We start from the raw sequence: 26,631 nt of genomic DNA, 5'->3' as shown, positions 1-26,631 counted from the left end.
TTGGGCCGAAGGGCCTGTTCCTGTGCTGTAAATTTTCTTTGTTCTTTGTTCTCACCACACTCTGTGTAAAGAACCTACCTTTGACATCTCCCCTAAACATTCCTCCAATTACCTTAAAATTACTCCCCATCATGATAATCATTTCCGCACTGGGAAAAAGTCTTTGGCCATCCACTTTATCTATGCCTCTCATCATCTTGTACACCTCTATCAAGGCACCACTCATCCTTCTTCACTCCAATGAAAAAAACCCCAGCTCCCTAAACCTTTCTTCATAAAACATGCCCTCCAGTCCAGGAAGCGTCCTGGTAAATCTCTGCTGCAACCTCTTCAAAGCTTCCACATCCTTCTTATAATGACGCAACGGAGAAAGTGAGGTCTGCAGATGCTAGAGATCAGAGCTGAAAATGTGTTGCTGGAAAAGCGCAGCAGGTCAGGTAGCATCCAGGATTCCTGAGAAGGGCTTATGCCCGAAACGTCGAATCTCCTGTTCCTTGGATGCTGCCTGGCCTGCTGCGCTTTTCCGGCAACACATTTTCAGCTATAATGACGCGACCTAAACTGAACACAATCTTCCAAATGTAGTCTAACCAGGGCTCTACAGAGCCGCAGCATAACCTCATGACTCTTAAACTCAATCCTCCTTGCTACTGAAAGCCAACACACTATATGCCTTCTTGACAACCCTATCAACTTGGGCGGAAACTTTGAGAGATCTATGCACATGGAGCCCAAGATTCCTCTGTTCCTCCGCACTGCCAAGAATCCTGCCTTCAACCCTGTATTCTGCATTCAAATCCAACCTTCCAAAGTGAATCACTTCACACTTTTCCAGGTTGTATTCCATCTGCCAATTTTTCAACTCAGTTCTGCATCCTGTCAATGTCCAGTTGCAACCTACAACAGCCCTCCACACAATCCACAACTCCACCAACCTTAGTGTCATCGGCAAACTTACTAACCCACCCTTCCACTTGTTCGTCCAAGTCATTTATAAAAACCACAAAGAGCAGAGGTTCCAGAACCAATCCCTGCAAAAACACTACTGATCACCAAACTCCAGGCTGAATACCAACACATCTACCAACACTTTCCGTCTTCTATGGGCCAGCCAATTCTGTATCCAGACAGCCAAATTACCCTGTACCCCAAGCCTCCTTATTTTCTGAATGAGCTTACCATGGGGAGCCTTATCAAAGACCTTGCTAAAATCAATGTACACCACATCCCCTGCTATACCTTCATCAATGTGTTTTGTCACCTCCTCAAAAAAGTTCAGTAAGGTATGCAAGGCATGATCTGTCACTCACAAATACATGCGAACTACCTCTAATCAAACTATAGTTTTTCAAGTAATCATAAATCCTGTCTCTCAGAATTCTCTCCAATACTTTACTCAGCGTTGATGTGCAACTCACAGGTCTATAATTCCCAGGAGTATCCCTATTCCCTTTCTTGAACAGGGAAATAACATTTGCTGTCCTCCAATCATTTGGCACTACTCCAGTAGAGAGTGAGGATGCAAAGATCATCACCAAAGGCGCAGCAATCTCTTACCTCGTTTCCTATAGTAACGTTAGGTATATCCCATCTGGCCCAGGGTATTTATCTATCCTCATGATTTTCAAAACTTTGAGCATTTCGTCCTTCTTAACATCAACCTGTTCGAGCATATCTGTCTGTTCCACGTTGTTCTTAGAAATGTCAAGGTCCCTCCCACTAGTGAATACTGAAGTACTCATTAAGAAGAAAACATATGTAAAGGATAGACAGGATAGATCGAGTGAATCCTTAGAAGAGTATAAAGGAAGTAGGAGTATACTTAAGAGGGAAAACAGGAGGGCAAAAAGGGGACAATAGATAGCTTTGGCAAATAGAATTAAGAAGAATCCAAAGGGATTTCACAAATACATTAAGGACAAAGGCCAACTAGGGAGAGAATAGGGTCCCTCAAAGATCAGCAAGGCGGCTTTTGTGTGGAGTCGCAGAAAATGGGGGAGATACTGAATGAGTATTTTGTATCAGTGTTTACTGTGGAAAAGGATATGGAAGATATAGACTGTAGGGAAATAGATGGTGACATCTTACAAAATGTCCAGATCACAGAGGAGGAAGTGCTGGATGTCTTGAAATGGGTAAAGGTGGATAAATCCCCAGGACCTGATCAGATGTACCCGAGAACTCTGTGGGAAGCTAGAGAAGTGGTTGCTGGGCCTCTTGCTGAGATATTTGCATCATCGATAGTCACAGGTGAGGTGCCAGAAGCTGGAGGTTGGGAAACGTGGTGCTACTGTTTAAGAAGGGCAGTAAAGACAAACCAGGGAACCAGTGAGTCTGACGTCAATGGTGGGCAAGTTGTTGGAGGGAATCCTGAGGGACAGGATGTACATGTATTTGGAAAGGCAAGGACTGATTCGGGATAGTCAACATGGTTTTGTGCATGGGAAAACATGCCTCACAAACTTGATTGAATTTTTTGAAGAAGTAACAAAGAAGATTGATGAGGGCAGAGCAGTAGATGTTATCTATATGGACTTCAGTAAGGCGTTCGACAAGGTTCCCATGGGAGACTGATTAGCAAGGTTAGATCTCATAGAATACAGGGAGAACTAGCCATTTGGATGCAGAACTGGCTCAAAGATAGAAGACAGAGGGTGGTGGTGGAGGGTTGTTTTTCAGACTGGAGGCCTGTAACTAGTGGAGTGCCACAAGGATCGGTGCTGGGTCGTCTACTTTTTGTCATTTACATAAATGATTTGGATGCAAGCATAAGAGGTACAGTTAGTAAGTTTGCAGATGACACCAAAATTGGAGCTCTATTGGACAGGGGTTACCTCAGATTACAACAGGACCTTGACCAGTTGGGCCAATTGGCCAAGAAGGGGCAGATGGAGTTTAATTCAGATAAATGCAAGGTGCTGCATTTTGGGAAAGCAAATCTTAACAGGACTTGTACACTTAATGGTAAGGTCCTAGAGAGTGTTGCTAAACAAAGAGACCTTGGAGTGCAGGTTCATAGCTCCTTGAAAGTGGAGTCGCAGGTAGATAGGATAGTGAAAAAGGCGTTTGGTATGCTTTCCTTTATTGGTCAGAGTATTGAGTACAGGAGTAGGTAGGTCATGTTGCGGATGTACAGGACATTGGTTAGGCCACTGTTGAAATATTGTGTGCAATTCTGGTCTCCTTCCTATCGGAAAGATGTTGTGAAACTTGAAAGGGTTCAGAAAAGATTTACAAGGATATTGCCAGAGTTGGAGGATTTGAGCTATTGGGAGAGGCTGAACAGGCTGGGGCTGTTTTCCCTGGAGCATCGGAGGCTGAGGGGTGACCTTATAGAGATTTACAAAATTATGAGAGGCATGGTAAATAGGCAAAGTCTTTTCCCTGGGGTTGGGGAGTCCAGAACTAGAGGACATAGATTTAGGGTGAGAGGGGAAAGATATAAAAGAGACCTATGGGGCAAGTTTTTCACACAGTGGGTTGTTTCGTGTATGAGCTGCCTGAGGAAGAGGTGGAGGCTGGTACAATTGCAACATTTAAGAGGCATTTGGATGGGTATATGAATTGGAAGGGTTTGGAGGGATATGGGGCCGTGTGCTGGCAAGTGGGACTGGATTGGGTTGGGATATCTGGTCGGCATGGACGGGTTGGACCGAATGGTCTGTTTCCATGCTGTACATCTCTATGACTCTATGACCTCTCCTACCTCCTTCAACTCCAGGCACAAGTTCTGTCCAATATGCCTGATAAACCCTATCCTCACTCTGGCCACCTCATGTTCCTCATGTTAAGTATAGAATGCCTTCCAGATTTCCTTAATCCTACCGGTTGAAGCATTCTCATGCCGCCTTCTAGCTCTCCTAAATCTTCTACAGTTCCTTCCCGACAACCTTGTAATCCTCTAAGCCCTGTCTGATCTTTGCCTCCTCAACCTTAAATAAGCTTCCTTCTTTCTCTTCACGAGATGCTTCACATCCCCTGTTACCTACCATCCCTTCCTTGCCTCAATGGGACAAACCTGTCCAGCACTATCAGCAACCGCTCCCCAAACAACCTAAATGCACAGTTCTTTAGTGCTTCTCCCTGAGAACATCTGTTCTCAATTTGGGTGCCCCAGTTCCTGCCTAATAGCATTATAATTGCACCTCCCCCAATTAAATACTTTCCCATACCATCTGCTCCTATCCCTCTCCATGACTATAATAAAAGGTCACGGAGGTTTTATCACTATCACCAACATGCTCTCTCACCAAGAGATCTGATATCTGGCATGGTTCGTTGGCAAGCACCAAATCCAATAAGGCCTCCCCTCGAGTCGGCCTATCTATATACTGAGTCAGGAATCTTTCCTGGACACACCTGACAAAAACTGCTCCATTCAAACTGTTTGAATTAAGGAGGTTCCAATCAATATTAGGAAAGTTAAGGTCACCCATGACAACAACTCTGTTACTTCTGCAAGTTTCTAATATCTGCTCCTCCATGTCTCTGTTGCTATTTGGGGGTCTGTAGAAAACTCCTAATAAAGTGACAGTTCCTTTCCTATTTCTTGATGGTGTGATCAATATTTAGCCAATATTCACAGAATCATAGAGGTCTCCAGAATGGAAACAGGCCCTTCGATCCAACTTGCCCATGCTCCACAATTTTCACAATTAAACTAGTCACATTTGCCTTCATTTGATCCATATTCTTCCATACCAACCCACCCATGTACCAGTCTAAATGTTTCTTAAATGAGAAATTGTATTCACTTCCGCTGATACCTTTGGCTGCCATTCTAGGTACTCACCATCCACTTGTGAATAAACACCCTCTGGATCCTTTTATATCTCTCCTATCTCATCTTAAACTGAGGCCCTGTGGTTTTAGACTGCTCAGCCCTGGGGACAAGTTATTGGCTATCTCCCTTATTTATGCCTTCATGATTTTATCGACCTCTATAAGGTCACCTCTCAGTCTCCTATGCTCCAGGGAAAAAAGTCCCAGACTATCCAAGCTCTCCTTAAAACTCAAATATTCAGGTCCACATTTCATCTTTCTCAGTCTTTTCTGCACTTTTTCTCATTTAATATCCTTTCCATAGTCAGGTGACCAGAACTGCATGCAGTACAACAAATATAGCCTCACCAAATAGAACTACATAAATTCAAAGCGGAACTTTACAGTAGTGCTTCACAGAAAGCAACATAACACTGATGACATCACCTAGAAAGGGGATGAAATGTCTGCCAACAAATGTACCAACTCAACAAACAGACAAACAACAAATCCAACCAGCTCTCTTCACAAAACTTTAAACTCGCATGGACCTTCCATCACAAGTAGACAAGGTCTAACTCCTATCACCAGTGTCATTAAGTGTCTCTTTATATCCTTTGACGTACAATAACAAAAGTAAATCATATGGAATACAGGAAGAACTAGCCATACAGATACAAAATTGGCTTGAAGGTAGAAGACAGAGTGGGGTGGTGGAGGATTGTTTCTTGGACTGAAGGCCTCTGACAGTGGTGTGCCGCATGGATCAGTGCTGGATCCACTGTTTTTTGTCATTTATATAAATGATTTGAATGTGGACATATGTGTGGTTAGTAAGCTTGAAGACGGTCAGCGAAGAAGATTGCCTGAGAGTGGAATGGGACCTTGATCACATGGGCCAATGGGGTGCGAAGTGGCAGATGAAGTTTAATCTAGATAAATAACAACATTTTGGTAGGGCAAATCAGAGGAAGACATATACATTTAATGGTAAGGGCATGGGAAATGTTGCTGAACAAAGACACCTTGGAGTGCAGGATTATTGTTCCTTGAAAATGGAATCGCAAGTTTAGTGGATGTTTGGTATGCTTACTTTTATTGGTCAGTGCATTGAGCATCGCAATTGGGAGGTCATGTTGGAGCTGTACAGGAGATTGGTTAGGCCACCTTTGGAGTACTGTATTCAATTCCGGCCTCCCTGCTATAGGAAAGATGTTGTTAAACATGAAAGGATTCAGAAAAGGAAGTTGCCGGGGTTAGAGAGTTTGAGCTATAGGGAGGGCTGAAAAGGCTGGGGCTGTTTTCCCTGGAGTGTTGGAGCCTGAGGGGTGACCTTGTAGAAGTTTATAAATTATGAGGGGCATGGATAGGTGAATAGTCAAGGCATTTTCCTCAAGGTCCAAAACTAGGGAGCATAGGTTTAAAGTGAGAGGGAAAAGATTTAAAAGGGAGCTAAGGGGCAATTTTTTCACACAGAGGGTGGAAAGTATGAAATGAACTGCCCCCAAAGTGGTGGAAGCAAGTACAATTATAACATTTAAAAGGCACATAGATGGGTAAGGGTTTAGAGGAAGTGTTCAGAGGGATATGGGTAAAATGGGACTCTATTAATTTAGGATATCTGGTCAGCATGGATGAGTTGGACTGAAGGGTCTGTTTCCGTGCTGTACATCTCTATAATTCTACATCTCTGTAAACATATTATCCAGTGAACAAACAATTAAGAATATAGGAAATAGAAGCAGGCCCCTCAAGGGTGATGCTTGATAATTATTATTTTAATTTGTAACACGAATGATTTGGTAGTGTTAAAAAAAACCCAGAGATGTGTTATAGTATTTTTGTAGCAGAAAAAACAGAAAAGAATACAAAAAGAGATAGGAGCAGGAGGAGTCCATTCAGCTCCTCAAACATGTTGTGCTGTTCAATGAGATCATGTTTGATCTTCTACCTCAATACAATTATCCTGCACTTTCCCCATATCTGTTTGCAATTCCAATGAGAACCAATCTGTCAATCTCAGTTTTGAACATTTCTAATGAATGAATGTCCACACTCCTCTGGACAGATAATCCAAAGACTTAACATCTGATAAAAAGTGTTTCTCACCAATAGATGAAAAGAACTGTAATGCTGTGCTGGCTGGACCATGATATACCATTCTTCCATTCAACAGCAGTGTCAGGCTATCAAAAAGTTTAAATATGAAGTATTGAGGCTGGTGGATAGAGAATATAATAGTTCGACCATATCTCGATAGGCTAGAATGAAAAAAATAAAAAATCACGAAGTGTATTGAAAATATGCTTCAAATCTTACAAGAAACTCCACAAGGTCTCTTGATTGATCATTATGACTTCAGCAGGGCATACCAAATAGCCTCACCAAATAGAACCACATAAATTCAAAGTGGAACTTTATAGTAGTGCTTCACAGGAGGCAACATAACACTGATGATGTCACCTAGAAAGGGGATGGAATGTCTGCCAACAAACGTACCGGCTCAACAAATAGACAAACAACAAATCCAACCAGCTCTCTTCACAAACTTTAAACTAGCATGGACCTTCCATCACAAGTAGACAAGGTCTAACTCCTATCACCAGTGTCATTAAGTGTCTCTTTAATACAGGAAATACAGGGAGAACTAGCCATATGGATACAAAATTGGCTTGAAGGTAGGAGACAGAGCAGGGTGCTTGAAATGGAAGGGGGAACTGACTAAGAGTCCTGTGCTAACTTCCAGCTGTGGAGCTTTCTGGTTGCTATCCAAAACATCCCTAAAAGTCTTCACATGATCATGGAAAAATGGTTGTGATTAACTGGCCTTTGCACCTGCCACTTTCAGATTCTCCATTTGCAATGGCTGCTGTTCATCCAGCAGTGAGGCAGGAAAATTAATGCATTGCCCCTTTTAAGTAAACTTAATTACATCTGCAATAGAACTTCTCATTATATTAAACAATTCCAAAGACTCCCCAAAAAGTACAATTAGGGTTAACAAAAAACCTTCAGCTGGTGCAACCCAAAACATCTAACAATTCAAAATGGCCATGCTGTATGAAATTGTTATGCAAGCTTTTAGTCTTAAATTATTATTACATCTAAGTGCATGTAAGCTCGATCATGATTGTTTCAGAGAGCTGAATGTTGTGCACCCTTGGCTGAGTGTGAGTTGCATCAATTTTTTTGGAGGGATTCTCTCTGTGAGACCAACAGAATTTCTCAACATATCTTTTCAAGCATGCCTCATTAACTACCTAACCCACCCTCATGGTGTCCCTCATATCCGATTCGATTCCAATCTCACCACACATGTTCCCACTACTTATCAGACATCCACCAAAAGACTAGCATCATTGACACCCACGCCATCTTTAAAAGGGTGCTGTGCATATGGATCAGTGTTGGCAAAGCCAGTGTTGTCCCCTAACCAGCAGTATAATGGCATAGCAGCCACACTGCCCATGGCACACTGCAGCATGGCTGACACTCCCTTGTACATACAACCCCAGTCTCTCACCCCCGTCACTGTTTAACCACTAGGTTACAAACTTCACCTGTTCTTAGATACATTGCATCTGAAGACCTTCTCTGACTCCCCTCTACTCTTTCTCCAATACCCACTGGAAACCCACATCTTGTCATTGCCCAGTAAGAGAACATCTTGCTAATTACTAGCAAGTTATTCAGGTAAGAACAAACATGAACTTTTATGACAGCCAACAAAAATAAACAGGCTGCAGTTCATACTCACAATGCAAACCAGATGCTCGCATCTTGACCTTGACAGTCTGTGATGGTCTTCTCACCCATTTGGCATCTACTGGAACCAAATGTTAATTCGATCCTGTCTGCCTTGTGCTAATGCAGCCGAGTTCTGTTAAGGAGAGTTTCCTCCAGCTCAATTACCTTATCATTCTTCTTGGACATCTGCTCCCGTTCTCCTAATCCCTCAGCATCTATCACATCGCCTCATCCTCAGCTCCAATTGTGCAGAGCACAGCATGCCAGGAAGATAATATTGAATGATACCCAGTTGGAACTCAACCTTAAGCTGCCCTCTCATCTATTGAATCATCAATTTGGTAAAGGTACTGCACCAGCTGAGTGACCAACACATTGCATCCAATGGGATGTGCAGGGAATTCCTGCTGTGTTCTGGCACCATTTCCATCCCAAATCCTCCTCAACCAATTCAATTTCTATTGCTTTAGTTAGATTCCATATTTACATGACTTAGATGTTCCTCTTGACTTGCAGCATCCTTGGAACTTCCACAAATGATGGGTGCTTTTGTCCAGCAGTCAAACCTTTTAAGTTATTTCCATTAATGTTTGCATCTCTGAGATGACAACTTTTATTTAGTTTGCTCTAATGACATATAACATTTTTTACAAAGACAAAATGAACTGGCAATTAGCTATATCTTGTTAATTACAAGAGACCTTTCTAGTTGGACAAGGAAGTGGTTTTTCTCTACCGTACTAGACAAAGCAGGCCCTGTAGTTGCCCTTAGTCAAACTATAATAGTAATAATTTTAATTATGAGCAGCAACACAGTGAGCTGACATACCTGCATAATACTTATCATAGGTAAACTTTGATTCCTTTGTCAATATCCTTAGCTACCTCTGACCCAAAATTATTCAATGACTGCCTCCACTGCTCTGTGAGGAGAAGAGTACCAAAGACTCTCTGACAGACAAAAATTCAATTATCTCAGTGTTAAATGTTACTTTTATGCTGTGTTAAGTGTTACCTTTGTGCTGTGCCCCCAGTTCCATTCTCTCCCACAAGGTTTGATTAGATTCCCTATAGTGTGGAAACAGGCCCTTCGGCCCAACAAGTCCACACTGACACTCCAAAGAGCAACCCAACCAGACCCATTCCCCTACCTAATGCACCTAACACTACGAGCAATTTACCATGGCCAATTCACCTGACCTGCACATCTTTGGACTGTGGGAGGCAACCGGAGCAGACCCACGCAGACATGGGAGAATGTGCAAATTCTACACAGACAGTTGCCCGAGGTGGGAATTGAACCTGGGTCCCTGGCACTGTGAGGCAGCAGTGCTAACCACTGAGCCACCATGCTGAAATATTCTTTCAGTGCTCACCCATCAAGGGCCTTGATCACTTCTCATTCTTCCAAAGTTCAGTGGAAATCGGTCCAGCTTATCTGGCCTTTCCTCGTCAGATAATCCTATCTGGGTATCACTGCATATTCAACATGCCTGGTATACTGCAAACCATTCAAAAGGCAAAGGCAGAACTATTGAATCTTGTGAAATTTTAACAGACTATTTAGAGCAATGATCGAACAGTCAAAACAATTACATCCAGATAAAGTAAATTCCTGTTAGGGTGAAAAGAAAGGCTGGTAGATAAAGGGAATGCTGGATGACTAAAGAAATTGAGTTTGGTTAAGAAAAAGAAGGAAGCTTTTGTAAGGTATAGACAGGGTAGATCAAATTAATTCATAGAAGAGTATAAAGGAAGTAGGAGTATACTTACGAGGGAAATCAGGAGGGCAAAAAGAGGACATGAGATAGCTTTGGCAAATAGAATTAAGGAAAATCCAAAGAGTTTTTACAAATACTTTAAGGACAAAAGGGTAACTAGGGAGAGAATAGGGCCCCTCAAAGATCAGCAAGGCGGCCTTTGTGTGGAACCAAAAGAAAGTGGGAGAGACACTAAATGAGTATTTTGCATCAGTATTTACTGTGGAAAAGGATATGGAGGATATAGACTGTAGGGAAATAGGTGGTGACATCTTGCAAAATGTCTAGATTACAGAGGAGGAAGTGCTGGATGTCTTGAAACGCATAAAAGTGGATAAATCCCCAGGACCTGATCAGGTGTACCCACAAACTCTGTGGGAAGCTAGAGAAGTGGTTGCTGGGCCTTTTGCTGAGATATTTGTATCATCGATAGTCACAAGTGAGGTGCCAGAAGACTGAAGGTTGGCTAATGTGGTGCCACTGTTTAAGAAGGGTGGTAAGGACAAGCCAGGGAACCTGACATCGGTGGTGGGCAAGTTGTTGGAGGGAATCCTGAGGGACAGGATGTACATGTATTTGGAAAGGCAAGGACTGATTAGGGATAGTCAACATGGTTTTGTGTGTGGGAAATCATGTCTCACAAACTTGACTGAGTTTTTTGAGGAAGTGGGAGATTGATTGGCAAGGTTAGATCTCACGGAATACAGGGAGAACTAGCCATTTGGATACAGAACTGGCTCAAAGGCAGAAAACAGAGAGTGGTGGTAGAGGGTTGTTTTTCAGACTGGAGGCCTGTGACCAGTGGAGTGCCACAAGGATTGGTGCTGGGTCCTCTACTTTTTGTCATTTACATAAATGATTTGGATGCAAGCATAAGAGGTACAATTAATAGGTTTGCAGATGACACCAAATTTGGAGGTCTAGTGGCAGCGAACAGGGTTACATCAGATTACAACAGGATCTTGACTAGTTGGGCCAATGGGCCAAGAAGGGGCAGATGGAGTTTAATTCAGATAAATGCGAGGTGCTGCATTTTGGGAAAGCAAATCTTAGCAGGACTTATACACTTAATGGTAAGGTCCTAGGGAGTGTTGCTGAACAAAGAGACCTTGGAGTGCAGGTTCATAGCTCCTTGAAAGTGGAGTCACAGGTAGATAGGATAGTGAAGAAGGCGTTTGGTATGCTTTCCTTTATTGGTCAGAGTATTGAGTACAGGAGTTGGGAGGTCATGTTGCGGCTGTACAGGACATTGGTTAGGCCACTGTTGAAATATTGCGTATAATTCTGTCTCCTTCCTATCGGAAAGATGTTGTGAAACTTGAAAGGGTTCAGAAAAGATTTACAAGGATACTGCCAGAGTTGGAGGATTTGAGCTATTGGGAGAGGCTGAACAGGCTGGGGCTGTTTTCCCTGGAGCGTCGGAGGCTGAGGGGTGACCTTATGGAGGTTTACAAAATTATGAGGGGCATGGTAAATAGGCAAAGTCTTTTCCCTGGGGGTGGGGAGTCCAGAACTAGAGGGCATAGATTTAGGGTGAGAGGGGAAAGATATAAAAGAGACCTACGGGGCAAGTTTTTCACACAGAGGATGGTATGTGTATGGAATGAGCTGCCAGAGGAAGTGGTGGAGGCTGGTACAATTGCAACATTTAAGGGGCATTTGGATGGGTATATGAATCGGAAGGGTTTGGAGGAATATGGGTCATGTGCTGGCAAGTGGGACTAGATTGGGTTGGGATATCTGGTCAGCATGGACGAGTTAGCTGAAGGGTCTGTTTCCATGCTGTACATCTTTATGACTCTATGACTCTAATTCAGTTATCACATGCAACATTATCATTTTGCAGTGGAGAGGCATTCTATTTCTCTAAACAGACACATCAAGCTAGCAAAGGGGCAGCACAGTGGCTCAGTGGTTAACACTGCTGCCTCACAGTGCCAAGTACCAGATTCGATTCCAGCCTCTTGCAACTGTCAGTGTGGAATTTGTACATTCTTCTCGTGTCTGCGTGGGTTTCCTCCAGGTGTTCCGGTTTCCTCTCACAATCCAAAGAAGTGCAGGTTAGGCGAATTGGCCCTACTAAAAAGCCCATAGCATTCAAGGATGTAGAGGCTAGATGCATTAGTCAGGCATAAATATAGGAGAATTGGTCTGGGTGGGTTTCCCTTTGGAGAGTCTGGGCCTTTTGAGCCAAAGGGCCTGTTTCCACACTGTAGGGATTCTATAAACTCTAAGTGCACCTTGAAATGTAAAAGATATGAATGCAAGTTCTTTCTTTCTTGTTGAAATTTTTGCCAAGAAAATTCCAGTTGATGCCTTACCTGATATATTTGTATAAGAGTTCACATGAGAAACAAAAGCTCTCAGCACCAGAGACAAAAGGTCAATTCACTATGCTGTCAATTCTTTCCTCCCCTCTGCCACCAAAACTTTTACATTTGCCTTTGACTCTGAACTGCTCAAATGCTTTCCATATGAGCCCCTTTCCTTCATAAACTTCTACTGTGCAAACCTCTGCTGCATGGTGTAGGCCACTTTTAGTATACAGTGTATAATTCTGGTTGCCCTGCTACAAGAAGGATGTTAAACTAGAAAGGTTGCAGAAAAAATTTACAAGGATTTGGCCAAGACTGGAAGATTTGAATTGTAAGAAGAGGCTGGATAGGCTGGAGCCTTTTTCTTTGGAGTGTCGGAAGCTGAGGGGTGACTTCATAGAGGTTCATAAAATGATAAGGGGCATACGTAAGGTGAATAGCAAAAGTCTTATTCTATTTAGTGGAGTCCAAAACTACATGGCACAAGTTTAAGATGAGAGGGGCAAGATTTAAAAGGGACCTGAAGATCAACCAGGATGGGTAGCTAAATCAGAAAGGTTTAGATGGATATGGGCAATATGCAGGCAAGTAGGACTAGTTTAGTTTGGGAAACCTGGTCGGCAAGGACAAGTTGGGACGAAAGGTCTGTTTCCATGCTGTATGACTCTATGACTCTATGTATCCTCTTCCACACTAAGTAGCTGATCTACTTCCACTTCTGGTTTCTCAACAATTTAAATTAAAATATTATATTCTATGATCTCACTCCACCCTATTTGGGTACTTTCTTCTAGCTCTATAGCCCTCTTTCCCTCAGTCCAGTCTGCCTGACATTTGAGTATGACCCCATCTTCAAAGCCTGGCCTCATTCTGAAACTTCATCCTTCCTCACTATTTCCTTCTCTTTCTTTAACAATTGCTTCAAAGTCCATGTCTACACAAATCTTTGGCTACCTTTCCAAATGTCTCCCTTCTGACCTGTTGCTAGTATTCCTGATGCCTAACTACAGCATTGATTTATTAGAGACATTTTAAAAATATATAACTATTGAGGGATGATTTTCACATGGAGTTTGTTATGTTATGAAGATGTGGGTGCTCTGTAGCTTGAAGACAGTTAAAAGCAACAGAACTACCAGACAGCCAAGCCACTACTAAGTGTTCTGAAAAAAAGATATAATGTAACCTTTTGTTGCGGCATTTAGTGTAGCTGGTTGTCTAGAGACAAACACAGATTTGAGTTAGGCCAATCAGTTTAAATTATACCCCCAAAAATCCAAATTCCAATCAAGTTTGAATTTAGTATATTGACAATTTTAAACGCCAATGACACAATCCAATGCTTTAGTGGTATAAGACCAGGGAAAATTGAACAGTTGGGAAGAGAACTGCCAAGCCAGCATGTAGCGATGACTAGAAAAATAGCTCTTTTAAAGGTACCTTTATCGATCAGGACCATGTGAGGCAGAATCTCCAAGAAGAAAAGAAAACCGGAAAACAGAGAACTGAAAGCTGGCTGGTTTTGAGATAAGAAGTTTTCTTTTGTAAATCTTCATTAGGTGTTTTATTGGACTAGTATTATAGAAGGGGAAGTAAAAGCTAGGTTAGAGGAAGGAGTTAGAGGAATAATTGTTAGTTAATAATCCTCTATTATACTTAAAGAAATAAAGTTTTTACTTTTACTTTAACTAGTTCTTGGCCTATCGAATTTTCACAGATTACCATATGAGATAAATCTTTTCTGCGTTGCTGGGTTAAATTAAACAGGGGGATTTACCCCGTGTCGTAACAGTTAATATACATTTTTCAACATGATCGTCGAATTTGTTGATGATCACTATAAGGCGATGTCAACTCAGCCATTCAGTATGGTCTGAAGTCAGAAATAGGAAAGGTGCAGTCACCTTGTTGGGTGTTTACTATAGGCCCCCCAATAGCAGCAGAGATGTGGAGAAACAGATTGGGAAACAGATTTTGGAAAGGTGCAGAAGCCACAGGGTCGTAGTCATGGGCGACTTCAACTTCCCAAATATTGATTGGAAACTCTTTAGATCAAGTAGATTGGATGGGGCGGTGTTTGTGCAGTGTGTCCAGGAAGCTTTTCTAACTCAGTATGTAGATTGTCCAACCAGAGGGGAGGCCATATTGGATTTGGTAATCGGTAATGAACCGGGACAAGTGATGGGCTTGTTAGTGGGTGAACATTTTGGTGACGGTGACCACAATTCTGTGACTTTCACCTTGGTTATGGAGAGAGATAGGTGCGCACAACAGGGTAGATTTTACAATTGGGGGAAGGGAAATTACGATGCTGTAAGACAGGATTTGAGGAGCATAAGTTGGGAGCATAGGCTGTCAGGGAAGGATGTGGTGGAAATGTGGAACTTTTTCAAGGAGCAGATACGACGTGTCCTTGATATGTATGTACCTATCAGGCAGGAAAGAAATGGTCGTGTGAGGGAGCCTTGGTTGACGAGGGAGGCTGAATGTCTAGTAAACAGGAAGAAGGAGGCTTACATAAGGTTGAGGAAACAGGGTTCAGACAGAGCAGTGGAGGGATACAGGATAGCCAGAAGGGACCTGAAGAAAGGGATTAGGAGAGCTAAGAGAGGGCATGAAAAATCCTTGCGGATAGGATCAAGGATAACCCCAAGGCATTTTATGCATATGTGAGAAACATGAGAATGACGAGAACGAGGGTAGGTCCGATCAAGGACAGTAGTGGGAGATTGTGTATTGAGTCGGAAGAGATAGGAGAGGTCTTGAATGAGTACTTATCTTCAGTATTTACGAATGAGAGGGACCGTATTGTTGAAGAGGAGAGTGTGAAATGGACTGGTAAGCTAGAACTGATACTTGTTAGGAAGGAAGATGTGTTGGACATTTTGAACAACTTGAGGATAGACAAGTCCCCCGGGCCTGACGGGATATATCCTAGGATTATGTGGGAAGCAAGAGAGGAAATTGCAGTACCGTTGGCAATGATCTTTTCGTCTTCACTGTCAACGGGGGTGGTACCAGGGGATTGGAGAGTAGCGAATGTTGTGCCCCTGTTCAAAAAAGGGAATAGGGATAACCCCGGGAATTACAGGCCAGTTAGTCTTACTTCTGTGGTAGGCAAAGTAATGGAAAGGGTACTGAGGGATAGGATTTATGAGTATCTGGAAAGACACTGCTTGATTAGGGACAGCCAGCACGGATTTGTGAAGGGTAGGTCTTGCCTTACAAGTCATATTGAATTCTTTGAGGAGGTGACCAAGCATGTGGATGAGGGTAGAGCAGTGGATGTGGTGTACATGGATTTTAGTAAGGCATTTGATAAGGTTCCCCATGGTAGGCTTATGCGGAAAGTCAGGAGGCATGGGATAGAGGGAAATTTGGCCAATTGGATAGAAAACTGGCTAACCGGTCGAAGTCAGAGAGTGGTGGTAGATGGTAAATATTCAGCCTGGAGCCCAGTTACAAGTGGAGTTCCGCAGGGATCAGTTCTGGGTCCTCTGCTGTTTGTAATTTTTATTAATGACTTGGATGAGGGAGTCGAAGGGTGGGTCAGTAAATTTGCAGATGATACGAAGATTGGTGGAGTTGTGGACAGTGAGGAGGGCTGTTGTCGGCTGCAAAGGGACTTAGATATGATGCAGAGCTGGGCTGAGGAGTGGCAGATGGAGTTCAACCCTGCCAAGTGTGAGGTTGTCCATTTTGGAAGAACAAATAAGAATGCGGAATACAGGGTTAACGGTAGGGTTCTTAGTCAGGTGGAGGAACAGAGGGATCTTGGAGTCTATGTACATAGATCTTTGAAAGTTGCCACTCAGGTGGATAGAGCTTGTAAGAAGGCCTATGGTGTATTAGCGTTCATTAGCAGAGGGATTGAATTCAAGAGTCGTGAAGTGATGTTGCAGTTGTACAGGACTTTGGTTAGGCCACATTTGGAGTACTGTGTGCAGTTCTGGTCGCCTCACTTTAGGAAAGATGTGGAAGCTTTGGAGAGGGTGCAGAGAAGATTTACCAGGATGTTGCCTGGAATGGAGAATAGGTCGTACGAGGATAGGTTGAGAGTTCTCGGCCTTTTCTCGTTGGAACGGCGAAGGATGAGGGGTGACTTGATAGAGGTTTATAAGATGATCAGAGGAATAGATAGAGTAGACAGTCAGAAACTTTTTCCCCTGGGTACAACAGAGTGTTACAAGGGGACATAAATTTAAGGTGAAGGGTGGAAGGTATAGGGGAGATGTCAGGGGTGGGTTCTTTACCCAGAGAGTTGTGGGGGCATGGAATGCGCTGCCCGTGGGAGTGGTAGAGTCAGAATCATTGGCGACCTTTAAGCGGCAATTGGATAGGTACATGGATGGGTGCTTAATCTAGGATAGATGTTCGGCACAACATCGTGGGCCGAAGGGCCTGTTCTGTGCTGTATTGTTCTATGTTCTATGTTCTATTTTTAGGTTGAAATGGTACCTGGCAATCAGCATGGTTTACAACTTAGAATTGAAAATGTGTTGCTGGTTAAAGCACAGCACGTTAGGCAGCTTCCAAGGAACAGGAAATTCGACATTTCGGGCATAAGCCCTTCATCAGGAATGAAGGGCTTATGCCCGAAACGTCGAATTTCCTGTTCCTTGGATGCTGCCTAACCTGCTGTGCTTTAACCAGCAACACATTTTCAGCTGTGATCTCCAGCATCTGCAGACCTCATTTTTTACAACTTAGAATCCCTACAGTGTGGAAACAGGCCCTTCGGCACAGCAAGTCCACACCGACTCTCCGAAGAGTATCCCACCCAGATCCATTCCCATATTTCTCTACATTTCTCCTGACTAATGTACCTTAAACTATGAGCAATTTAGCATGGCCAATTCACCTGATCTGCACATCATTGGATTGTGGGAGGAAATTGGAGCACCCAGAGGAAACCCACGCAGACACTGGGAGAATGCGCAAACTCCACACAGACAGTTGCCTGAGGCAGGAATTGAACACGAATTCCTGGCCCTTTGAGGTAGCAGTGCTAACCACTGAGCCACTGTGCCGCCCATGTGGTTTAATACCATATGGTAAAGATTAAAATTTCATCTCTAATAAACCCAGGGAGGTCTTTCAAATGATAGAAACACAGATAAAATAACTGGCAAATAACTTTATTTTAAATTTTCTTATGGGACCTGGGCTTGCTAGCTGGCCAACATTTATTGCCTGTCCCTACTTGCCTTTGAGAAGGTGAGAAGGTGATGAGCTGCCTTCTTGAAGCGCTGCAGTCCGTGTGCTGAGGTAGATCCACAATGCTGTGAGGGAGGGAATGCCAGGATTTTGACCCAGCAACAGGCAATGAATGACAACATATTTCCAAGTTGGAATGACGAGTTGCTTGGAAGAGAGCTTGCAGATGGCGTTATTCCCATGTATCATCTGCCCTTGGACGTTTAGATGGAAAGTGCTGTGTAAGGATATTTGGCAAATTTTTGCAGTGCATATTCTAGATAGTACACACTGCTGCTATGTATCTTCAGTGGTGTGAGAAGTAGTTGTTTGTGGAGGTGATGCCAATCAAGTGGGTTATTTCATCCTGGATGATGTCAAGCTTCTTAAGTGTTGTTGGATTGCATCCATCACAGTCTTGACTTGTGCCTTTTAGATGGTGCACTGGATTTGGGAATCTAAAGATGAACTATTGCTGTTTCAGTTTCTGAGGAACTGTTTCAGTTTCTGAGGAGTCAAGAATAGCACTGGACGTCGTGTAACCATTGACAAACATGCCCACTTCTGACCTTATATGGGGGGGAAGGTCATTGATGAAACATCAGAAGATGGTTGGGCCTAGGACACTACCCTGAGGAACTTTAGAACAGAGTAACTGATCAACAAACACAACCATCTTCCTATTTGCCAGATATGACACCAACCAACAGAGACTTTTTCCTTTGATTCCCATTTATTCCAGTTTTGCTCGGGCTCCTCAATGATGCACTCAGTTGAAAACAGCCTTGATGTCAAGGACTGTCACTCCTACGTCACCTCTGGATTTCAGCTCTTTCCCTACGTTTGAACCAAAGCTGTAATGAGGTAAACTTACAATTTCCTATCTAAATCAACATTTCCTCTGAAGCAGATATGTTATGACACTCTAAAATAGGTAAGCCTTGAACCTGGTCTTGTAATCTTAGGACAATGTTTTTAAGGTGGTTTAAAAGTTTTCATTCATTGTTAGAATGAAAGCATTGTAGTGTCATAATAAAACTCATACCTTTTCAATAGCGTCAACACAGATTTTGCAGTGTTGGAATCCAAACCTGTTGTGGGCTCATCCAGAAATAAAACAGGAGGATCAGTTATGAGTTCCATACCAATATGTGTTCTTTTTCTTTCCCCACCAGAGACACCTCGGATCAATTCTGTACCAACCTGGAAAAAATAGGCTGTTTAAACATTTTGCCATTGTACAAACATCATCTTCTTTAATTCTTACACATCGTTTTATTAATTTATTTACCCCAGTATGTAGTTTTAGAAGGAATTACAATTTTTAAGTTTTGGATTCAGTAACAAATTGCTATCACGTGTTTCAATTGTGAAATTCTGCTCTGAAATGTTCATTGTAACACAGATGTCAACAGTAGTAGAAATTTATTAGATTAGTGGGATTGTCTTGTTCATTGAATTTAAATGTTTTAACAATGATATTGTGTCAAAGAATACTGCAGTTTCCTTTTTCCCTGCAGTAATGGGCAGCTTAAGAACAGAAGCGATAAACAAATTTTTCTTAGCGTTACCATTTAGTGAAGATATGCACGCGTATTTGAATTGCTTCAGTTTTTAAATGCAAAGTCAACGAATTCATGGTAAGGATCAATGAATTACCTTGTGGAAATAAAAAGTCAACATGAAAAGAAATCCAGCTGTGGCTAAGTTGAAAGGTTAACACAAGAACTAGGAGCAGGAGTAGGCCATTCAGCCCCTCAAACATGCTCCATCATTTGATAAAATTATGACTGATCTAACAGGATCTTAGATCCACTGACCTGTTTGCTCCTCATAACTCTTCATCTTCTTAACCAAAAACCTATCTAACTCAAGCTTGAACATATTCAATTGGTCAGATGAAATAACTCCACAGAAGCCAATATTCTGTCACCAAGTTACCATTTATTTACAAGTGACAGTCCTTGACACTGATCCAGCTCCCTCAGAGTCAGCACTCAGAGTGAACAAGATGTCTGAAACTCCTGTTCTTATCTGTCAACTAGGACTCCCTAAGTGAACCAGATTAACAGCCCCAATCAAGAACTCATATTGTATGAATTCCACCTGGCTGATCTTGTTACAATCACTAGACTAGGCTCCACTATTCTCTGGAGAGTCAAAATTTATCCTCATCTCTATCTTAAATGGGAGATCAACATTTTCAAACTGCATACCCCAGTTCTAGATTCCCCAAGTGAAAATATAGTCTCTGGAAGCACCTTGTGAAATTCCTCCAGGATTTTACATGTTTCAGTCAGGCCATCTCTTATTATTTTAAATTCCAATGCATATACTCTCAACCTTGTAAGGTATCTAAGGTGACTATATCCGTTTATAAGTTAGGAGACCAAAAATGTATGTAGTACTCCAAATGTGGTCTCAGCTGTGCAGCTATAGCAACATTTCCCTACTTTTATACTCAATTCTCCAAACAGTAAATAACTTGCCTTAAGTTAAGGATAGCATTAGATTAAAAGATGCTTACAATATTGCAAAATGTATGCCTGAGGATTTGGGGAATTTTAAATATCTGGTTGACCAAAGATTGATGGACTGGAGAATATAAATATGAAAATAAACTAGACGCTAACTTTTTCTTATTTTAAAGGCAATGTGGAGTGATGCAGCTGGTCAAACTACTTGGCTTTAAGCAAAACAGAATTTATTTCAACAGTTGAAACATGAACAAAAGAAAACAGAATTTAAAATAACTTAATTATTTGAAAACCCAACTGACTCGATGTAGCAACTTAATAAAGAGCTGTTCCAATTCCAGCGACATCCCATAAGCACACCCCTTGGCTTAAGGCAAATTCAAACTCAGGTTCTTGCAGGAAGGAGAGATTTCAGAGAGAAAGCCATTCAGGAACCATCTGTTGAAGTTTAGAACCTTTCTCCACTGCAGCAGCTTCTGACTGCCTGGAACTGGTAGTTTCTCTGCTACAACTAAAAGAAACTCATGGGTGACATGGTGGCTCAGTGGTTAGCACTGTTGCCTCACAGCACCAGGGACCTGGGTTCGGTTCCAGCCTCGGTCTGCTGTCTGTGTGGAGCTTGCACATTTGCCCTGTGTCTGTGCTCTGGTTTCCTCCCACAATTCAAAGATGTGCAGGTCAGGTGGATTGGTCAAGCTAAATTGCCCGTGGTGTTCAGGGTAAATGTAGGGGAGTGGTTCTGGGTGGGTTACTCTTCAGAGGATTGGTGTGCAATTATTGGGCCAAAGAGCCTGTTCCCTGTAGGGAATCTAATCTACTAGAAAAAAAACCTGAACTCGGAGAACTGACCATTCCCCTGTTATTGTTAAACTAGGCTCTTGCCCAGACATTTTGCCACTTCTGCCTTTACCACCTCTCTTGAGAAGAACCAAGAGCAAAATAACCTTGTTAAAGTGACAGTATTATCACAAAGGTGATTAAATAAGGCCTATGGCATGCTTGCCTTCATCAGTTGAGGGGTTGAGGATAAAAGTTGGCAAGTCATGCTGTAACTGTACAAGACAATGGTCAGATCACATTTGGAGTATAATGTGCATTTCTGGTTACCACACAATAGGAAGGATGAGGATGCATTAGAGAGGGTGTAGAAGAGGTTTACCAGGCTGTTGCCTGGATTGGAGTGTATTAGGTATAAGGAGAGGTTGGACAAACTCAGAATGTTTCACTACAAGGTCATAGCCCGAAAGGCAACCTAATAGAGGTATAAAATTATGAGAAGCATGGATAGGCAGATTCTTTTTCCCAGGTAGAAACGTCAAACACTAGATCTATAGGTTTAAGGTGAGAAGGGGAAATTTTAAAAGAAATGTGCAAGAAAGATTTTTACACAGCGGTAGCAGGTGACTGGAACACACTGCCAGGGAGGTAACAGATACAGATATGTCAACAAAGTTTAATAGGCATTTAGAAAGACACATAAACAAACAGAAAATAAAGTTAAAAATCACACAACACCAGGTTCCCTAGTCCATCAACAGCTCCTCCAAAAGCAGAGAATAGGAGGATATGGATCAAGTGCAGGCAGATTAGATTAATTTAGAATATCATCATGGTCGGCACAGGTATCATGGACTGAAGGACCTCTTCCTGTGCTGCACTGTTCTATGTTCTATGTTGAGGACAGAAGTAACATCCTAGAATTATCTGCAAATTATGAAATAGAAGAAGGGAAAACATGAGAAAATTACAAGTGTTACTGGGCAACTTGTTGGAATTGCAGGCTGACAAATCCCAACGTGTTGATGGACATAATCCAATCACATTGAAAGAAGTGGCTAGTCATACCATTGTTATGCACTGGTATAACAATTCCCAATATTCTGGAAAGGTTCCGTTAGATTGTAAAATAATGAATATAACTGGTAATAACAATATAAATGAATATAGTGATGGAAAGGGATAGGTATATACCGCAAGCAAGAATTATTGCTGGGGGAAAGGCAACTATGATGTGATTAGGCAAGATTTAGGATGCATAGGAAGGGGAAGGAAAGTGCAGACGATGGCCACAACTGAAATGTGGAGCTCACTCTAGGAACAGCTACTGTGGATCCTTGATAAGTATGTACCTGTCAGGCAGGGAGCAAGTGGTCGAGTAAGGGAGTCATGGTTTACTAAAGACGTTGAATGTCTTGTCAAGAGGAAGAAGAAGGCTTATATTAGGATGAGACGTGAAGGCTCAGTTAGGGCGCTTCAGAGTTACAAGTTAGCCTGGAAAGACCTAAAGAGAGAGCTAAGAAGAGCCAGGAGTGGATATGAAAAGTCATTGGCAGATAGGATCAAGGAAAACCCTAAGGCTTTCTATAGGTATATCAGGAATAAAAGAATGACTAGAGTAAGGTTATAAGAGATCGGATTTATGATCTTCTAGAAAGGAATAATTTGATTAGGGATAGTCAACATGGTTTTATGATGGGTAGGTCATGCCTCACAAACGTTATTGAGTTTTTTGAGAAGCTGACCAAACAGGTGGATGAGGGTAAAGCGGTTGATGTGGTGTATATGATTTCAGTAAAGCGTTTGATAAGGTGCCCCGTGGTAGGCTTTTGCAGAAAATACAGAGGCATGGGATGGAGTGGTTTGGATCAGACATTGTCTAGCTGAAAGAAGACGGAATGTGGTGGCTGATGGGAAACTTTCATCCTAGAGTTGTTACTGGTGGGCTACCGCAACGATCTGTTTTGGGGCCACTGCTGTTTGTCATTTTTACAAATGACCTGGATGAGAGTGTAGGTAAAACAATGACTGCAGATGTTGGAAACCAGATTCTGGATTAGTGGTGCTGGAAAAGCACAGCAGTTCAGGCAGCATCCGAGGAGCAGCAAAATTGACGTTTGGGGCAAAAGCCCTTCATCAGGAATACAGGCGTAGAAGGGTGGGTTAGTAACTTTGCGGATGACACTAAGGTTGGTAGAGTTGTATAGTGCCGAAGGATGTTGTAAGTTACAGAGGGACATAGATAAACTGCAGAGCTGGGCTAGGAGGTGGCAAATGGAGTTTAATGCGGAAAAGTGTGAGGCGATTCACTTTGGAAAGAGCAACAGGAATGAAGAGTACTGGGCTAATGGTAGGACTCTTCGTAGTGTAGATGAACAGAGAGATTTCGGTGTCCATGTACATAGATCCCTGAAAATTGCCACCTAGGTTGATAGCATTTATTAGTAGAGGGATTGAGTTTCAGAGCCATGAGGTCTTGTTGCAGCTGTACATCTGGTGCGGTCGCACTTGGAGTATTGCGTATAGTTCTGGTCACTGCATTATAGGAAGGATGTGGAAGCTTTGGAAAGGGTTCAGAGAAGATTTACTAGGATGTTACCTAGTATGGAAGAAAGGTCTGACGACGAAAGGCTGAGGGACTTGAGGCTGTTTTTGTTAAAGAGAAGAAGGTTGAGAGGTAACTTAATTGAGACATATAAGATAATCAGAGGGTTAGATAGGGTGGATAGTGAGAGCCTTTTTCATTGAATGGTGTTCTACCAAGAGGGGACATAGCTTTAAATTGAGGGGTGATAGATATAGGACAGATGTCAGAGGTAGTTTCTTTACTCAGAGAGTAGTAGGGGCGTGGAACAGTCTGCCTGCAACAGTAGTAGACTTGCCAACTTTAATGGTAATTGGATAGACATACGGAGAAAATGGAATCGTGTAGGTTAGATGGGCTTCAGATTGGTTTCATGGGTTAGCGCAACATCGAGGGGCGAAGGGCCTATACTGTGCTGTAATGTTCTATGTTCTATGCTGTATTCAAAAAAGGAGAGAGAAAGCAGGAAACTGCGGGCTATTTAGCCTGACATTTGCCACAGTGAAGATGTTAGAGGCTACAATGAAATATATCATCACAGGGTATTTAGAGAAGCTCAAACTGTATAGTTGGAGTCAACAGGGATTTGTTAAAAGCTAGTTATGTTTAACCAGTTTTTTGAAGTTCTTGGAGAAGTAATGCGTTGTGGATAAAGGGACACTGGTGTTTGTGCTGTACATGAATTTCCAAAAAGGATTTGATAAGATGCCACATCAAGTTGCAGCAAATGAAAACTCACTGTGTAGAAGTAGCATATTGGTATGGATAAAGCACTCTCTAGCTACAGAAAATTGCAATATAGGCAGTTCCCATGTTGTGAACAGAGTCCGTTTGCAAGTTGATTTGTACGCAAGACAGAACACAATAGAGGACAATATAAAGCATCAAACTTAAGTACAGAAATTTGTATGTTGGGTCTTTAAAATTACACACTGTATGAGACCACATTCATAAGTACAAGCAACTGTATGTCCGACATCCATAAATTGGAGGCCCACCTATAGACTTAAACAGATCATTATCTGTTTCACAAGATGTGCCAAATCGTGTACCATAGGAATCAGTGCTGAGCCCTCAACTTTCATAATTTATCAAAATGACTTGGATGAAGAGATGGAAGGCATGATAGTTAAGTTTGCTGATAATACAAATATAGGTAAAGTAAGCTGTGAGAAAGAAGCAAGCAACAAAGGGATACAGGTAGTTTAGGTGAGTAGCCAAAGATATGAAATGTGAAGCTTAATATGGGAAAATATAAAATTGACATTTTGGAAGAAAGAATATAAAAAAAACTTTTTGGTGAGAAATTGAAGGACTCTAAAATACAGAGGGAGCTGGAATTTTAAAACAGTAATGTGCAATTCATTTTTAAATTTACAAATTAGGCTGTTGCTGACTAAACCAGCATTTATTGTCCATTCCTGGTTGCCCTTGAGAAAGTGGTAGTGAGCTGCCTTCTTGAACTGCTGCAGTCCATTGTGCTGTAGGTAGACTCATAATGTCATTAAGGAAGGAATTCCAGGATTTGGACCCGATGATGCTGAAGGAACAGCAATATATTTCTAAGTCACAAAAGTGATTAGCTTGGATAGAACTTGCAAGTGGCATTCCTATGTATCTGATGCCCCTGACCTTCTAGGAAGTAGTAGTCATGGGATTGGAAAGTGCTATCTAAGAAGCCTTGGTGAATTTCTACACTGGACTTTATAGATGGTACCCACTGCTGCTTTTGAGTGTTGATGGTGAAGGCAGTGCATGTTTGAGGATATGGTTCCAATCGAGTTGTTTTGTTCTTGGTGGTATGAATCTTCTTGAGTATTGTTGGATTTGCACTCATTCAGGTAGTGGGGAGTATTTCAATACATTCCTGATTGTCACATTTCAGCCCAAGTCTGAATATTTTCCAGGTCTTGCTGAAGGTAAAAGCCAAAAGAACTGCGGCTGCTGTAAGTCAGAAACAAAAACAGAAATTACTGGCAAAGCTTGCAATGTGGTCCCCTATATGTTGGGGAAACAAAACGTAGACTGTGTGATTGCTTTGCAGAACATCTACATTCTGCCTGCAAAAGTGACCCTGAGCTTCCATTTGTCTGCCACTTTAATACTCCAACCTGTTCCCAGGCCAATATCTGTGTCTCAGACTTGCTGCAGTGCTCCAGCGAAGCTCAGCATAAGCTGGAAGAACAGTACCTCATTTTCCGCTTGGGGACCCTGCAGCCTTCTGGACTCAATATCGAGTTCAATACCTTAAGAATTTGAATTCTGCTATGTCATAGCCCCCAACCCCACACATCAGGCCTTGTTATCACACAGTCTGTATTACACACAACCCATTGTTAGCCACTAACAGTGTCTATTAACAGCTATTCACCCTCCTAGCCAGATCATTGTCTATTCATTTGCTTGTTCAACTATTATTCTCCCTGTTTGGGCTCTATCCCCAACTATCATTCACTCCTTATCCCCTCCTCCCACCCTATTTTCTGCATAAAAATCCATTTCTCTTGATGTGATCTCTACCTCGGGGAGACAGGGTGCCAATTTGCGGAGCATTTCAAGGAACATCTATATGCCAAAGGCACCAAACACTCAGTGCGCTGTGGCTGACCACTTCAATTCCTCCCTCCACTCCCCCAAGGACATGCAAGTCCTGGGCCTTTCCACCACAAATAAAAACTACCCCCCAACTGGAGGAAAAGTGCCTCATCTTCTGCCTTGGCACCCTTCAACCACAAGGCATCAACATCAACTTCATGAGTTTCCATATCTCCGTGCCCCCCTCATTCTAGATCCAACTCTCCAACTCAGCACCACCCTCTAGACCTGTCCATCTTCCTTCTCACCTATCCATTCCACCTTCACCATTGACCTATCACAATTACCCTCCACCTGCCTTCCCACCTACCTTCCCCCAGACCACACCCCTCCCATTAATCTCTCGTCCCTTTTCTCCCTCCACATTCCAAATGGAGGGCCAAAGCCCAAAATGTCAACTCTTCTGCTTCTCAGAAGCT

General features: G+C 42.4%; 1 protein-coding gene across 1 annotated transcript in view; it reads right to left on the bottom strand.

The window, feature by feature from the left end:
• Window positions 1–26,631, bottom strand: part of LOC132826114 (broad substrate specificity ATP-binding cassette transporter ABCG2-like) — a 104,610-nt gene that overhangs the window by 53,564 nt on the left and 24,415 nt on the right. Inside the window, exons 4-5 of the mRNA XM_060841764.1 lie at window positions 18,825–18,982; window positions 6,871–7,022 (exon numbers count right to left, since the gene is read on the bottom strand). Coding sequence (XP_060697747.1) covers window positions 6,871–7,022; window positions 18,825–18,982 — 310 coding nt within the window. The remainder of the gene's footprint in view (window positions 1–6,870; window positions 7,023–18,824; window positions 18,983–26,631) is intronic.

This window comes from Hemiscyllium ocellatum, chromosome 22 (assembly GCF_020745735.1).
Source record: "Hemiscyllium ocellatum isolate sHemOce1 chromosome 22, sHemOce1.pat.X.cur, whole genome shotgun sequence".
NCBI classification, from domain to species: Eukaryota; Metazoa; Chordata; class Chondrichthyes; order Orectolobiformes; family Hemiscylliidae; genus Hemiscyllium; species Hemiscyllium ocellatum.
The sequence above is the reverse complement of the archived record's forward strand: the minus strand, read 5'-3'. Positions and strand labels throughout refer to the sequence as shown.